Source organism: Xenopus laevis, chromosome 3S (genome assembly GCF_017654675.1).
Source record: "Xenopus laevis strain J_2021 chromosome 3S, Xenopus_laevis_v10.1, whole genome shotgun sequence".
In the NCBI taxonomy this organism is placed as follows: Eukaryota; Metazoa; Chordata; class Amphibia; order Anura; family Pipidae; genus Xenopus; species Xenopus laevis.
In genome coordinates this window covers 64,552,210-64,568,899 of record NC_054376.1, presented here as the reverse complement: position 1 = coordinate 64,568,899, position 16,690 = coordinate 64,552,210, and the positions used below count along the sequence as shown (strand labels likewise).

General features: G+C 36.7%; 1 protein-coding gene across 4 annotated transcripts in view; it reads left to right on the top strand.

The window, feature by feature from the left end:
• LOC733321 (filamin-C) overlaps window positions 1-16,690 on the top strand; it is a 55,004-nt gene that overhangs the window by 9,554 nt on the left and 28,760 nt on the right. For all 4 annotated transcript variants that reach the window (XM_018255684.2, XM_018255683.2, XM_018255686.2 and 1 more), the window contains exons 2-8: window positions 7,344-7,592; window positions 12,371-12,468; window positions 12,700-12,850; window positions 14,997-15,115; window positions 15,427-15,504; window positions 15,738-15,900; window positions 16,007-16,207. In XM_018255684.2, the coding sequence (XP_018111173.1) occupies window positions 7,344-7,592; window positions 12,371-12,468; window positions 12,700-12,850; window positions 14,997-15,115; window positions 15,427-15,504; window positions 15,738-15,900; window positions 16,007-16,207 (1,059 nt within the window). The remainder of the gene's footprint in view (window positions 1-7,343; window positions 7,593-12,370; window positions 12,469-12,699; window positions 12,851-14,996; window positions 15,116-15,426; window positions 15,505-15,737; window positions 15,901-16,006; window positions 16,208-16,690) is intronic.

Genomic DNA, 16,690 nt, shown 5'->3' with positions numbered 1-16,690 from the left:
ATACCATTGTATTCAGTTCACAAAATGTTTAGATTAGAGGTAACTGTGGTAGGGCACAAGGTAGCAGGGGGTTGTATTATTATAACTGGAGGCTGCGGGGGTAGATGTCAACCCTAGTATTTAATTTGTTTGTTTACAAAAGATTCTGATATTTCATTCTTTTTGCAGCCACAGAGTTTATTTATACAGAATATAAAGCACAGGCATTTTCCACAGTGTTTTACAACAAAGGGCAAAGATACATTTTTAATGCAATTATGTGCAACTGGACGGAGTAAATGGTTTGCAGCAAGTCCAGTTCTCAAATCAGATGGAATTTATATAACTGGATTAGCCTTTTATGAATAAGATCATAAAGCAATTTAATGACAGTGTTTATGAATACCACATGGAATGTTTGGCAGTGTACAGATGTAGTAGTGCATTATTTGGCATGACAATTGCAGATGTATTATCATCCTTGGCATATGTAGGGGAAAATATATCTTTTCTTATTTACTGCCACTGGGGCCTGTCTTTACACAGCACTGAAGTTAATGGCATGGTATGGCTTACAACTCCTAGCTAACCCTCAGAGAGCTGCCAGATTGCTGAGTTTTACTCCAGTACTGCAAGAATGCTGCTTGGCTTGGATCCATTCTTGAGCCCTGGCATAGATGGACACAGCTGTCACCAGGCACCTCACAAGGTTTTTATATAGGGCACAAAAAATAGCCTGTATCAGTGACACAGCAAATAGCCCTGCTTGTTCAGGAAGGTCAGGCAGGGAAAGGCCCACAGCACGTGTCGCTCTGGAAAATGACTGCAACATATGCTGGGATCACACACAGGAACCGTCTCCTCTCACACAGTGGGTTATAAAGCTCTAGGGTGCAGATCAGTGGTATCTAACACTTTCTGCAGTTTTCCTTTTCTGTGTGTCAGTGTGTTTGGGGCTGTGCAAATGAAGGACAAGCACTGAGTGTCAGACATGTGCTCCTGCAGCTGCTTATTGTTGAATCAGCTGACAAGTGCCATTGCGACAAGTTTAGTGGCTGTGCCTCTTTCCACTGAAGTCAGCTGTGCCTCCACAGACATAGTTAAGTCTAGATTTCACAGCAAAACCCCTTCTCTTTTGCCTGACAATTTACATTGCAGTGGTCAGGCCATTCCTGTCATATTTCTAATTATTATATGTCATTGCTATACTTGTGTTTGTAGAGCAAACCCTTGTATAAAAATCTTCCTTTTGTTTTCACTTGAGGCTTATTTTTGAGACAAACGTCCTCTTTCAATTGTTAAATAGTTTCTGCATGTTTGTATTCATAAATAACATTGCTGCCATATTGCTTGCCTGGAAACAAGCTTGTAGGCTGCAAATGCAAAACTGTATTTGAGAGCTATGAAATCTCATCCACATCTAATCTGAATGACAACTGCCATAGCATGTTAAATGGATTTTCATTACACGGACTATGGTATTATTTTATATGGTTTTTGATTGGACTTTGCAGGTGAAATTTCATTGTACCTTGACAAAGGAAGTCGTTTGGCAGCTACCAATAAATGCAAACACTGTATGCAGATACATAAGACTGTCTAATGAAATCGTTCCAATGCCTTTATGCAGTAGTTTTTCCCTATTTGACTGTGTGAATTGAAAGAAAGCAATTTTTTAAAACGTGTATTGAGTGAAATTTTATTTTTGTAGATAAAAAGGCATTTGATGGATATTTTGTAAGGTTTCCTATATGCCCTACTGGTATTCTAATTTACTTATTGGCTGTTCTAGAGAAATTCAGCTTATGAATGAGAGTAATTCATATCAGGTTATCCCCAAAACATGCAAGCTTAACCCCTAATGAGTCAGTAACTTTGTGTCAGATTCACTTAACATGAATCACAGAAACTGATCCTAAAATAACATGCCTTCATTCACTAAGGCCGGCCACTAATGTAACTGACAGAAAATGACTTCAGCTATTTATATTAGACTCAAAACTGAGGTCACGGCGTCAATCAAAACTGCCTGCTGTGTTTCGTTATCCTAGGAAGTTATAATTGGGGAAACTGCTCTTGCTAGTTACTCTATTATTCAAGAGCAGCTCTCTAGATCTTGTTTAACTGCAACTCCCAGAATACCACAACAGCCTAACTCCCAACAAACAGTGAGGAGGATACTGGAAACATGGTTGTTGATGTGATATTGGGTTTTTACTCAGCCTTGTGACATTTGGGATATTGAGGGTCATTTAACTTGGCCTTGTGACTTCTTACTGCCGTTTGCCACAACTGTTTAATGACTACTTACACTAAGTGGAGATTAGACTTCAGGCTTTTGTTTCGACTTTCATCAAGATAAGGATAAGCTACATATGTTTCTGATATTGTTACCAACGCCTGTCATAAATAATAGCAACATAGAAAGTAGTGGTTACTTCTTTTTTTTTTTATCAAAGAGGGAAACATTATTTAAAGCTTGCATCATGCAAACCAGCTTTTGCTAGTCCTTAGCATAAACCTTACATAGATCATTTATGCGCAGGGATTTATGTAGCAATGTGTTCAATATGTTTACGAAGTATTACTATGCATGTCTTTTCTGTAGCTGCTGCAACTTTCAATCATGTCACAATATTATTTTAAAAGATCAATGTCACCAGCAAATTAAAATGCCATAAAACATTGACCCATCACTCCTGAACCTCAAAAATACATCACCAATTCTAAAAAGGGTGAAACTTAGTTTCCAATGAACACAATAGATGGGTGAGCTTTGTTTAAGAAAGACATAAAAGATGGCTGGACTGATAGCAAACTCACTGCAATACAAACATGTGCCTCAAATAAAACATGGTTAAAAGTACAGGATAAACTTAATATTACATTAAATCAAATAATAGTTCTCATTGTTTGGTGCCTTTTATAAAAAGGTATAGGCTCTCTTACCCCTTAAACCAATGCGCAGAAAGCTATTTAGCTATAAGCAAACAATATTTTTTTTTTTTTTACAATTATTATCTTTTTCTCTGTAATACTAAAACAGTACCTTGTACTTGATCCCAACTTAACAGCAGAAAACCATACTGGTTGCAAAATAATCCTATTGGATTTATTGAATATTTAAATGTTTTATTATGTTTTAGTAGATTTAAGGTATGGTGATAGAAGCTATTGAAATAACCATTATTTTGAAAATCTCAGCTCAAGATAATAGATCCTGTACCTTTGTATTTATCTTATTTTTATTATTACTATTATTTTTGTTAATGTTAGTTATTCACAATGGGAAGCCCAATCACCTTTAACAGCCAAAGTTTCTTAGAGAACACAATAGTTTAATAGCCACAACAACAAATTCTTAGAGGGATCCCAGCCTTACTGCATTTCCCAGACATATTTGTTCTTTATCTGTGGGCCTGGCTGGTAGCAGGACAGGTGTAAAACACACAGGCACCCTAGCATTTGGCTCTGAACTACCAGGAGCAGACAGCTGAGAAAACCAAAAAGCTGTGTGATCTGGAGTAAGAACAACATTCTTATTAACGACAGCTGTCTTTCTCTTGTTATCTGGATCAGGTACATATTTTCTTCACAAATAAATGCAAATGGTCTAGTTTTTTCTCCTGTGAATCTCTCCATCTGTCAATGATGATGTCTGTAGAATGGCATTTTCCAGCTCAAGCTGTTACAGTGGAACTTTTGGTTTATGTCTAACCTCACTAACTGGAACAAGAATATTAACGCAAATAAAGATTTCTGATCCAGAAAATTGTCTTTATTTGTTGGCCATGCACAAATAAAAGATGCAGATTTTTGCTCTCCAACAAAACTGGCAACTTCAAAAACAGTCTGTACAATTCGACTTAAATGTTATGTTCAGCTTCCATGTAGTTGCAGTGTGCTTGCAAATCCACTTCATCAGTAAACAAAAACAGAAAATGGAAGGAGAACTCCAGCAGATTAGATCACTGCAAAAATGTATTCCAGGTTGTGGTTAACATGTTGACATGTTTCGGGTCAAAACCCTTTATCAATTTGATCCTCATTTATACCAGTTGTGATCTTAAGTCCAATTAAGCCCAAAGCATTCTGGGTGAACACTTAAATTTAAACCCAGTAATTAAACATGGCTATTAAAAAGTGAAACATTGCAATATAATACATAAAAGGCAACAATAAATAACATTTAAAACAGTGTACATTCAGGGGCAGATTTATATAGGGTCGAATATCGGGGGTTAATTAACCCTCGATATTCGACTGCCGAATGTAAATCCTTCGACTTCGAATATCGAAGTCGAAGGATTTACCTCAAATATTTCGATACAACGATCGAACGAAAAACCGTTTGAATTATGAAATCCTTCGAATCGTTCGAATCCTTCAAATCGATTGAACGATTTTTCTTCGACCAAAAAATTTATAGAAAGCCTATGGGGACCTTCCCCATAGGCTAACATGGTAGGTTTTAGGTCGCGAAGTAGGGGGTCGAAGTTTTTTTTAAGGAGACAGTATTTTGACTATCGAATGGTCGAATAGTCGAACGATTTTTAGTTTGAATCATTCGATTCGAAGTCGAAGTCGTACTCGAAGTAGCCAATTCGATGGTCGAAGTAGCCAAAAAAATCATTCGAAATTCGAAGTTTTTTTTATTCTATTCCTTCACTCGAGCTAAGTAAATGGGCCCCACAATGTTGCATAATGTCTAAATAGTATCCAATAATAAAATACTGGCAATTTATCAGTCTTTATTAGAAATCGGGCAGATATTTATCATTGCAGCTTTAAAAATCCTGTGGTATGAAGACCAAATCAGTGCAATAATGTGATTTTTGAATGACAGGTCTCCGTAGAGCAGCTGTATGATTTAATCATTGTCCCGGGATCTTGCCACAGTAGCAGATATTACAGTATATGGACAGCTTTATCCTATTTGTAGCTCAATCAGTATAAATCTTACTGTACTTTTAACATACTGTGTGCCATCTGATGTAAAGATATAAGTAAGGGATCAACCAATTATTATTTGCTGAGGTCTGTTGCATTAGTTCTGCTCTATATTGACAGTGAGAAAACATGGCAGAAGGTGAGAAATAGACAGAATCACTGTGTGTTTCTAAAGGAATCCTAACTACAGATGACACAGATTGCCAGCAACAACACTTGCTCCTTTCCAGTGCATATCTCACTGCCTTTGTTTTATATTATGGAAAGAATGAGAATCCAATGGAACAGAGAGGATGTATGACTCATAGTAATTGTTGTCACGATTGTGCACATGTCCAGAGAGCTTGTCTGCAGATATATAGTGAAACAGATGTGTGCATAGGTAAATGTAATTGGGTGATTGCATATATTATAATATATCTACTTGAGGGTTATTATAAAGTGAGTCTCAAACAATGCAATACCTCAAAGCAAACCCTATATTTAGTTCACGGGGAAGATTTCAAACCAGACCTAATTTGTTTTGCCAACTACCAAATGTTGTTGTGCTTGAAGGCCAAAATAGAGACAGAACAACTGCAGTTTTTCTCTTCTATTGGCTCTTAATTGCTTTTTTTAGTGAGCATATTATATTCTTGCTAACTAACTAAGCACTTGCTTAGATTATTTGCTCTGCCCTATCCTTAAGTACATAAATCATAGAGATATCACACATTTTTTTTTTGTCTCTTGAACATCTTGAAACATGTACTTGCACAGTTTGCATTAAATCTCTATCTTGCCTGGCACAATAAATAGTTTCAGTATTAAAATAGAAATAAAACTTCTATTGGGAAAAGCAAAGCACACAAAATACTTGAGCACATTTACACTTCAATGTTATTTTACAGTTGTTCTAACAAAGAAGAAGCTTTGAAAAGCCTCTTCCCCTCTGGGTCGCCACCCTTCCACTGATCAAGGGCTACTGGCCCTAAGTGCTGGGTAACTAGCAAGGAAAAGAATGTACCAGCTCTAAGCATGCTTTCCTAGACGTACTGGTGTAGTTCTGTAACTACATGGTTGTATAGATAAGTAAACCATCTGTGCCAGACGCATGTTTAATGTTTGGCTTATGCACCATTACTCATTTGGGGGTATGACCCTCCTGTCTATAGCTGAGCATTTAAATAAACCACAGTTAGCAGCAATGGCCTAATGGCATCCTGTCTGTATTTAAACTTCACTACTTTATCATAACTTGCCATACAGCAAATTTTGGTTTTTTTCTGTGTGTGTCATGGAACAGACATGCCATATGTCCATTCCTTTTCTAAGGAACCGGAAAGCCAGTCTCCATATCAGTGGAATTTCCATCAGTTTTCAGTGTCTGGGTTTCAGGATCACCCTTGTTTGAGCACAGATGGTGTAAAAATGATAGGACCAGTGACTGAACCACTGATTCTTAATGGGATGCATTGCATCAGGATTGTGTTTCTTTCTTCAGTCATTCAGTTGCGCCCAAAACCTTTGTTGATGTACTTTAGTAGATTATTTTGCTGACTGGCAACTGCCATAATGCTATATATATACTCATATATATATATATATATATATATATATATATATATATATATATATATATATATATATATATATATTTGTGAGAGTAATAAGAAGCAAGTCTTTTGTTGGAGACCACCTGAGTTTAAAGGAACAGTAACATGAAAAAATAAAAGTGTTTTAAAGTAATGAAAATATAATGTACTGTTGTGTTGCACTGGTATAACTGGTGTGTTTGATTCAGAAACACTAATATAGTTTATATAAACAAGCTGCAGTGTAGCCATGGGGGCAGCCATTCAAAGGAGATGATAGATAAGCTATGGGCAGCCATTGAATGCTGAAAAAGAAGAACAGCCACAGGATAAACAGCTGAAATTAGATAAGCTCTGTACACAATGGGATTCTTCAGAACATATCTGTTATCTACTGTGTATCCTGTGCTTGAATGCCCCAAGGCTAAACAGCAGCTTGTTTGTATAAACTATAGCTTTATTTCTGTACATTATACTGTCATTCCTTTAAAACACTTTCATTTTTTTGGTGTACCGTTTGTTCCTATCACAAATTGCTCTGTATATCCCAGGTAATTTTAGAGTTGGACTGGTATAAAGTTATGAGATATATTTTTTCACTGATTGAAGACATTTTAATAACAGCCCTCTAAAAAAATAATAACATTGGAAGTGTACAGCTTTAAGAAAGTGCAGACTATTTTATGAATGTATGCATGTATTGCTGCATTTTATTGGATACCGTATGTGTATTTCAGATGTCCCTGTTTTAATTATAGTTTTCATTTCTCATTTTGCCCTTTTTCATTATACCTTGATTATCAGTATGGTTCAGAGGTTGATAAACATTTTATTCTGCAGATTCAAAAGCCATTGTAGATGGGAACCTAAAACTGATCCTGGGTCTAATCTGGACACTTATCCTGCACTACTCTATTTCTATGCCAATGTGGGAGGATGAGGATGAAGAAGATGCAAAGAAGCAGACTCCAAAGCAGAGGCTTTTGGGTTGGATACAAAACAAAGTACCAGAGCTTCCAATCACCAATTTCCACCGTGACTGGAAGGATGGCAAAGCTTTGGGAGCTCTTGTGGACAACTGTGCCCCAGGTTAGTGTCTCCCACACCCTAACACTGCCTCTAATAAGCATATTTTGCTGATGTTACTAAATACGCCTCATTACACCAAGATTTAGAGATTTAGGGAGTGTATCTGAAGACTGGGACTCATATATCAACACTAGTTAAAGGAAAACTATACCCCCCAAACAATGTAGGTCTCTATAAAAAGATATTGCATAAAACAGCTCATATGTAAAATCCTGCTTCATGTAAATAAACCATTTTCATAATAATATACTTTTCTAGTAGTATGTGCCATTGGGTAATCATAAATGGAAAATTGCCATTTTAAAAAATAAGAGCCGCCCCCTGGGATCGTAGGATTCACTGTACTCACAAACATACCAACAAACCATACATATTAGGTCACATTAGCCAATTAACAGACAGAGTTGTGTCTTTTGCTTCCACACTTCTTCCTGTTACAGTTAGAGTTGTAGTATTTCTGGTCAGGTGATCTGAGGCAGCACACAGACCATCACGAAATGGTGGCTCAAGGCAAGAGAAGTAAAAGGGCAAGATTTACTGAAATATATATTCCAGTTTGGTAAGATTCTTTAATATGCCACTTAATATGATATGAACTATCTGTTGCTTAAGTGTTCATTTTGGGGGTATAGTTTTCCTTTAAGCTAGGCAGTAACCTATGGAAACCAATGGAATGTTGGTTGTATTGTTCTAACTGCAACTTGCTAAAATAATTTAATAACTGATTGGTTGTTAGGGGTTACTGCCCATGTGCAAATTTGCCCAAGATTGAGCTCTTAAATGTGCTGTCTGTAGTACTATTCTGCACTGCAAATATTCTTAAAGATTTTGCCACTTTTACTAGTTGTATAAGGGAAAATATTTCATTCTAACCCCTTCTAATTTAGCAGTGATTGTAACAGCTAGTTAGGAAAAATCAGTTAGTAGCATCACATATTATTGTTTCCAAGTATATTGTACATTTAAAAGGTAAAGGGAAATGATCACTTGATTTTGTTATCTTAAATACTCCACTTTACTTGTGTAACCACATTATTAGGCTGAATGGTTGTGGTATAACTGATATTGTTTAGGTTACAGTGAACTATCATCATGTGACTGGAACAAAAGATATGGGTCCTTATGTTCCAGGAACTATGCATTCGTTTTTTTCCCAGTGCTAAGCATATTCATTAACCATACTGTCCTTTTAAAGAACTTTTATTACATTTGTAATTGGTGTTTGTTGTATACTTTGTTTTCAATTCTGCCTCTCTCCATTTTGACGAAAGCAACTACAACATGGGGCATGAATTATGATCTGGAAGCTACATTTTTGTTGTTATTATAAAGAAAAGTATGATGTCAAAGCTTTGGAATCCTTATTTATACCAAAATCCATATAAATATATTTTAATAAAGCAAATCTACATGGCCCTAGGAATGTGCCATGTATTTGCTATAGGTTACTAGTCTCTTTGACTTGAAAGGAAGTCGGACTTCTGTCACTCAGTCAAGCTGTAACACATAAGAATGCTCTATTAATATTAATAACACATATTTGTAAAACGCCAACATATTCTACAGCACTCTACAATAAATGGTTGTACAGGCTGACATGCAAGATTCCAAAAACCTCAACCAATAACAAGTACAAGAGGTAAAGAGGGTCCTGCCAGAAAAGAGCTTACACACTAAGGGGCAGATTTACTAAGGGTCCAATTTCGAAGTTAAAAATACTTCGAAATTCGACCCTCGAATTGAAATCCTTCGACTTCGAATATCGAAGTCGAAGGATTTTTCACCGAATTTAGCATTTGAACGATCGAAGGAAAATCGTTCGATCGAACAATTAAATTCTTTGAATCGAACGATTCAAACGATTTTAGAGTATGATCAAAGGATTTTCGTTCGATATTCAAAGACTTGGAAAATGGTTGTAGAAGGTCCCCATAGGCTAACATAGCACTTCGGCAGGTTTAATTTGGCGAAGTATTGCAGTCAACGTTTTTTTAAAGAGACAGTACTTCGATTATCGAATAGTCGAATATTCGAACGATTTTTACTTCGAAACAAAGTCGAAGTAAATCCGAAGTCGTAGTATCCTTTTCGATGGACGAAGTATTCAAAAAATTACTTCGAAATTCAAACTTTTTTAACACTCGAACATTAGTAAATCTGCCCCTAAATATCCCTTGATATTCCTGCTGAGATCTGATAAAAATAGTGAAGGAGCAAAGAAAGATGGATTCCCAAGCTTTGGGTGGAATTTCAGCTGTTTATATCTGGGATAGTCTTTGCAGCTAACAGCTGAAATTCAAGCCAAAGTATGTGCATACATTTCTCTTTCCTGTGCCAATGAACTTGCCCATAGATGGCACACATTGCTCAGCTTATCAGCAAAGGACTGTCTAGCTAATACTTGCAACTGCCAATGAAATATTTAACTCCAATTACATGGACACTAGATTAGACTCATACTTACAGTCATACTTTGCTATAAGAGGAAAATTTGATATGCTATGCAAACAAAAAGCATATACATAAATTGTTTGCCACTGTAGAAAATGAATGCAAAGGTTCCTTCGTTCAAGCCTGGAAATTAGCATTTAGAGCATTGGATTTCTTAGGATGGAAACAGATAGATTGTTCAAATGAGGTCAAGGCATATCATATATGGATATATATTTAATTTGCACCACCTGATTGTATCATACTTGTCAGCATTGCTCTATAAATTGTTTGAAATGCAGCACGAGGAATGCGAAAATCTCCAGTTGGACTGATCCATCCAACATTCCCCTTCAAATAAATGAATTATTAGTGTATGTATTTAAAGGGCAGTGCTGGAGAGTATGTTATTATGCCATATATAACGTTTTTAGACATTGTTCTTATGGAAATATTGTTTTCAGAAACCAAAAGGTTAATAACAATTGTCTAGAACACACATTACTACTCAAAATCAGCTAAAGGTTCTGTGATCAGTATCCAGCTATTAGATCATAGACAGAAATATCCAGAGACACCCAGGGGAGTGAGTCAATCCCCCTCCTCAGAGGCTAAGAACAGCTGGCAGCCCCCACATATGCTCCTGATTTATCTCAGTGTCCAGTTTATTCATTCATATACAAAGAGCTCCATCTACAAAACCAGTTCAACTCTAGCCATGCGAACAGAAAATGTACACCCAAGTGACAACCTTTTCAGAAACAAGCCTAGACTGTTATTATTCCTTTATGTACATTTGGGGGGACATTTCACTTCCCAGTAACTTGCACAATATCATGAAAATATAATTGGATGTATGAAAAGAAACACGTTTCCTTGTCACAAAAAATATAATTGATACATAGATAAAGATATTGCTACAACTTTATATATGGACAGAATATGTAGAAGTTCCAATCTGCTATTCATTGGTTTTTGAGATACTTATATTGTTCCTCGGCAGCCCAAGATTGGGATATTCTTTATGCTAGTATAGGATACACCAACCTTTGGCAGCCCACGAAACAATAAAATGCATTAACTGACACCCTGTACATATAGAACAATAGGTTTTGGCACCAGTAATTAGCCAATCAAATACACATTATGATAAGCCCTGCACAAACATCTACATTCCCTTTTATATAATCAACTGTAACCGTATAGAGAATACCTTCTACTGTAAATGATCCCATTTTTAATCACAGTGGCCCTTGCCATACTTTTATTTGCTGTTCCTGCATTATTTCCAAATAAGGCAAAGTGGCTTTTATTGATTGCTAAAATCTTACATTATGCTTGCTGGAAGGAGCACAAGCAGTTATAGGAGCATAGCTCCAGTTGATTTTATTCAGACGCATATAGTAATTCCCAGTGTTAATTTGTGCTGCTGCCTGCTCGATTCAATGACAAGGATAAAATGCATCTGTAACATTATCCAGCTTAGCTGTCTGAGAGAGAGGGAGAGAGCTTGGGAGACAACTCTGAAATCACAAATAAGGCAACAAGCTGAGAGTATACCTAACTTATACTTGATGACAGCAGAATACTTCCAAGACTCAAATATATGTAATTATATGATATATGATAATTATGCATAAAATAGAAAATAGACCATATTTTGCCAGCTATACCTGTATACAACGTGTCTTTTCATCTATTCACAAACTACAACTCTCAACATCCAGTAGCAGTTAAAAGCTGTTTCAGGATCCTTGGAGTTATTTGCAAAATCAGATGGTAGGACAGCAATACTTATTAATAATAATAATAATAATAATAATATCTTATAATAATATAATTTTTGTTTATTTTCTAATGCTGACATATTTACCAAGCACTATACAGAGAATACACATCATTCACTGTCCCAGTGGAGTATACAATCTAAGGTCCCTATTTGATAAGGAGCCAATTAACCTGCCTGTTTTTCAGTGTATGTGAGGGAATGCCTGGAAGAAACCCATAGAGAGAGCATACAAACTCCATGCAGATAGTACCTGGGCCAGAATACCCCCAGCATTGCAAGGCAGAAGTGCTACCCACTGAGATACCACATTACCCACATTTAGCTGAATTCATGCTATACAATCTGTAAAGAGAGTACAAGAATTTTGTACATCCACTTAACCAATATTTTTCTTTCTATGGAAACCACTAAATTCAAATATTATTATTAATAAAAACATATTGCATGTTTTTTAATCTTAGTACTGGTCCAGGATCCCCGAACTCCCTCTGCATTGTCATTAAGATCTCATTTTTAGATCTTACAGATGCATGACTATTGTTTTTGATTTTTATCACAGGTCTCTGTCCGGACTGGGAGGCTTGGGATCCCAACCAGCCTGTGGAGAATGCAAGAGAGGCCATGCAGCAGGCAGATGATTGGTTGGGAGTACCACAGGTAAGAATGAGTGGGAATAAACTTGCAGATAAATGATTGTAGTGTTTTTGCAGCCAAAAAGAACATTTTGGTAACTATACTTGCCTAAAAGAACCAATGCAACCATAGTACAACCATTGCTGCTACAAAACACCAGCTCACAGAAAGCAATAGTAATGTTGTAGACCGTTGATACATATATTACTAACTTTTCCAGACAGTAGTATAATTTGGAACCTTTTCCTACCCCAGGTCATTGCTCCAGAGGAAATTGTGGATCCCAACGTGGATGAACATTCAGTGATGACTTACTTATCTCAGTTTCCTAAAGCCAAATTGAAACCAGGAGCACCACTTCGATCTAAACAGTTACACCCCAAGAAAGCAACTGCTTATGGACCAGGTATGGGAACTACGTTTCGTTGCCTCAAAAATGGATAATTGATTTTACAGGATAACATAACTATCATAGGGGTTTTTACCTTATCATGGGGGAGCATTTACGCTAACTGTAAAGTGGCTATAATATATACCCTTTTAGGTCAGCCCTGAAGGGGTTACTAATTTTTTAGCCTAGGAAGCCCCCGCAGTTCCCTTATTGCTGGCGTTCCCAAAGTATCATGATGTTTGGGTGACCTCATAGACTCAATCTTCTCTGCGCCATCTCCATTTGGCAGGATTAAGACATTTATGTTGTTCTGCAGCCCACTGCCAAAATTCCCAAATGTGGACTATAAGAAGACAGTCATGGCTAAAACATAACTGCTCAAGGACCTTGTATTTTTTCCCAAAAAAAGGGAGGATGAGAACTTATTCACCATACAGTTATGCAGAAATATTTGCCATCAGTAAAATATTTCAGAGCATTATAACAGAAGTAGAATCAAGACATATGTAATAGGAATAATCTAAGTATGAATTTAAAAATGCTGGAAGCATTTCACCTTTTTCGCTGGAAGCTTCCAGCTGTATTCCTATTCCGAACTTGATCTATCATATGGTTGTTGAAAGTCAGCTCACTTGGGGAAACTTTTATTGGAGTAATGATGTCTTGTAAAAACATTAACCAAATACTCACCTTCTGTAGTAAATACACTAGACGTATCAGTTGCACATATGGAGTTCTCTGTTGGTTCCATCCATGAAAGTCTTTATGCTGATAACATTGCTTAAAAGTGATAACTAGAATGTAATCTCATGCCCCATGCATAAAACATAGATTACTAGAAGGATTGTTATTACTAAAGGAACAGTAACACCAAAAAATGAAAGTGTTTTAAAGAGGACCTGTCACCGAGGCATAAAAAGCTGTATAATAAAAGTCCTTTTCAAATTAAACATAAAACCAAAATTAATTTTTTTATTAAAGCATCCGTACCTGTTATAAATGCATTTAAATATCTCAGCAGTCAATCATGTTTTGCCTGCCCCACCTCTATGCCTTTCCTAGATATCACTGCACTCCCCACATTCCCACTCATTCCTTACCATCTAATTCTGTAACCAGTGCATGGGCATGTGCATCAAGTCCCCTATTCTAGCACATAAACAAGATTTTGGGATAATGCAAAGCTTGCCTAATAACAGTGTTTATAAAAAAAAAAAGGCACCTGCCTGCTTGCTGTGATTGTACATTTCCAGATTAAAGGGAACAAGACTGAAATAATGTATGTAGTGCGAATAAATTTTATCTTGTTTGACTAACATGATAATATATGATTTGGATTTATTTCCTGGGGTGGCAGGTCGTCTTTTAAGGAATGACATTATAATATACTGTTGCCCTGCACTAGTAAAACAGGTGTGTTTGCTTCAGAAACCCAACTATAGTTTATATAAACAAGCTACTGTGTAGCCATGGGGCAGCCATTCAAGCACAGGATACACAGTAAATAACAGATAAGTTTTGAAGAATACCATTGTATATTTCAGAGCTTATCTACTATCAGCTGTTTATCCGGTGGCTTTTTCAGCTTTGAATGGCTGCCCCCATGGCTACACAGAAGTTTGTTGGTATAAACTATAGTAGTCTTTCTGAAGCAAACACTGTACCAGTGCAAGGCAACAGGACCAGGGGCATAACAACAGCGCATGGGGACACTCCCCCCACCCCACCACTCACGTGATCGCTCACTGAAGCGTGAGCATGTCACGTTAAAGAAAAAGAAAGGGGACTTTCAGTACTATAGAGGAAACAGACCCTTAGGTCCGGGCCCCCCTTTTCCCTTCCCTCCCCCCCGCGACCAGGGGGGTCTGCTTTCTCTATAGTTATGCCAGTGAACAGCACATTATATTTTCATTACTTTAAAATCTTGACCAAAACCACTGTTAATATTAATATTCTTATTGTGGGTGTTAATATTAATATTAACAGAGCTGATTGTAATGTTATATGCTATACATGTAGCATGAGCAATGTCCATACTTTCACTGCATTTTTTGCCCATTGGTTAGCTATATAACTTTTCTCTTTTTCAGTCTTTGAAAACCAGTGTTTAAATCAGCAGTGGCCTTTGCTTAATTGCAGTGTTATTTAACTTCTTCTACAGGTATTGAGCCTCATGGAAACATAGTTCTGAAACCTGCCTACTTTACAGTAGAGACCATAGATGCTGGTTTGGGAGAGGTCTTAGTGTTTGTGGAAGATCCCGAAGGACACAATGAAGAGGCAAGTTCGCTATGATGCTATTATAGTGTTTAATGTTGTTAGAAAATATTTATCTGTGTCTCCAGCTGCATTTTGATTTCATTATTTCTTATCAACACTCATAGCTTAGATTAGAGTTGGCCAATATTTTGTTGAGTGTGTTTCTAATTTACTTTGCTAGGGACGTAGGGAAAAGTTGGAATCGAGAAAGGGGAAAGTACAAGAGTACATACAAACCCCCAGAAATATCCCTTGAGGGCACCATCTGGTCCCTATGTTATATAATAAAGATACAGTAGGCCAAGTATTAATGATCCATATTTCATTGTTAGGCCAAAGTTATTCCCAACAATGACAAGAACAGAACCTACTCAGTAAGCTATGTTCCAAAGGTCGCTGGACTCCATAAGGTAAGAAAATCAGCCTGGATGAAATGCCAGTTTATCATTTTAACGTCTGTTACACTTATTTAAAGAAGTGGTGGGAAGACAACACTAGCATCTTAACATACAGCATGGTGTAATACGTCAATGTCTGTAAAGCTAGAACAGTATAATGTTTCTGGATTATTATTCACCAATTTATTAGAATCCACAAATCTGCTGGTATCCATCTTTATTGACCTTTGACTTTGCTACTATAGGTTACTGTGCTGTTTGCTGGTCAGAATATCAACAAAAGTCCATTTAATGTTAATGTTGCCATGGCATTGGGAGATGCTAATAAGGTTACAGCACGAGGACCTGGACTAGAGCCTGTTGGAAATGTTGCCAATAAACCAACATATTTTGATATCTACACTGCAGGTAACATATTTTAAAATGACAGAATCACTAAATAAGCTCCATTTGCATTATGCATGTGTCTTAATAAAGATTTGAGATAATTATGGGTTTCTCCTGTGCTTTCCAGGTGCTGGGTCTGGCGATGTTGGTGTAATCATTGTAGACCCACAGAACTGTCAAGATACAGTAGAAGTCATTTTAGAAGATAAAGGAGACAATACATATCGCTGCACATATCGTCCCAACATGGAGGGACCCCACAAAGTATTCATTACTTTTGCTGGTTCTCAAATCCCCAAATGCCCATATGTTGTCAATATCTCAGAAGGTAACTGCATTTGCACTTTACCCCTTCCCCCTCTTGTTCATAGTGCTTTTGCTTCTACACAGACAATGTTTTCAAATACCTTTACCACTACTTTGAATGGCATCTTTTGGCTTCTCAAGTGTCTTATCTGTTCATACATTGTGATGTTTGTTTCTCTAGCTGCTCTTAACATTTTAGGTACATATGTCATTTCATGTGAAAAATTTGTCTTTTTTCAACACCCACTTTCTTACTTTCTCAGCTATTATATCATTATAATTGTATATAATAATAATTAATAATAATAATAATAATAATTATAATTGTATAGGTTTGGGTTTGTGGGGAGGCAGTCAATCCATGTTGAACATACCTTCCTAGGTGTGTTCAATTGCATGTCTAAAATCATCTGATCAAACAGGGACTGGGAACCCAACCCTACCCTTTATTTGTCAGATACTCTTGTCCTGGTTAATAGATGAAGATTAGAACAGTGGCAGTGGC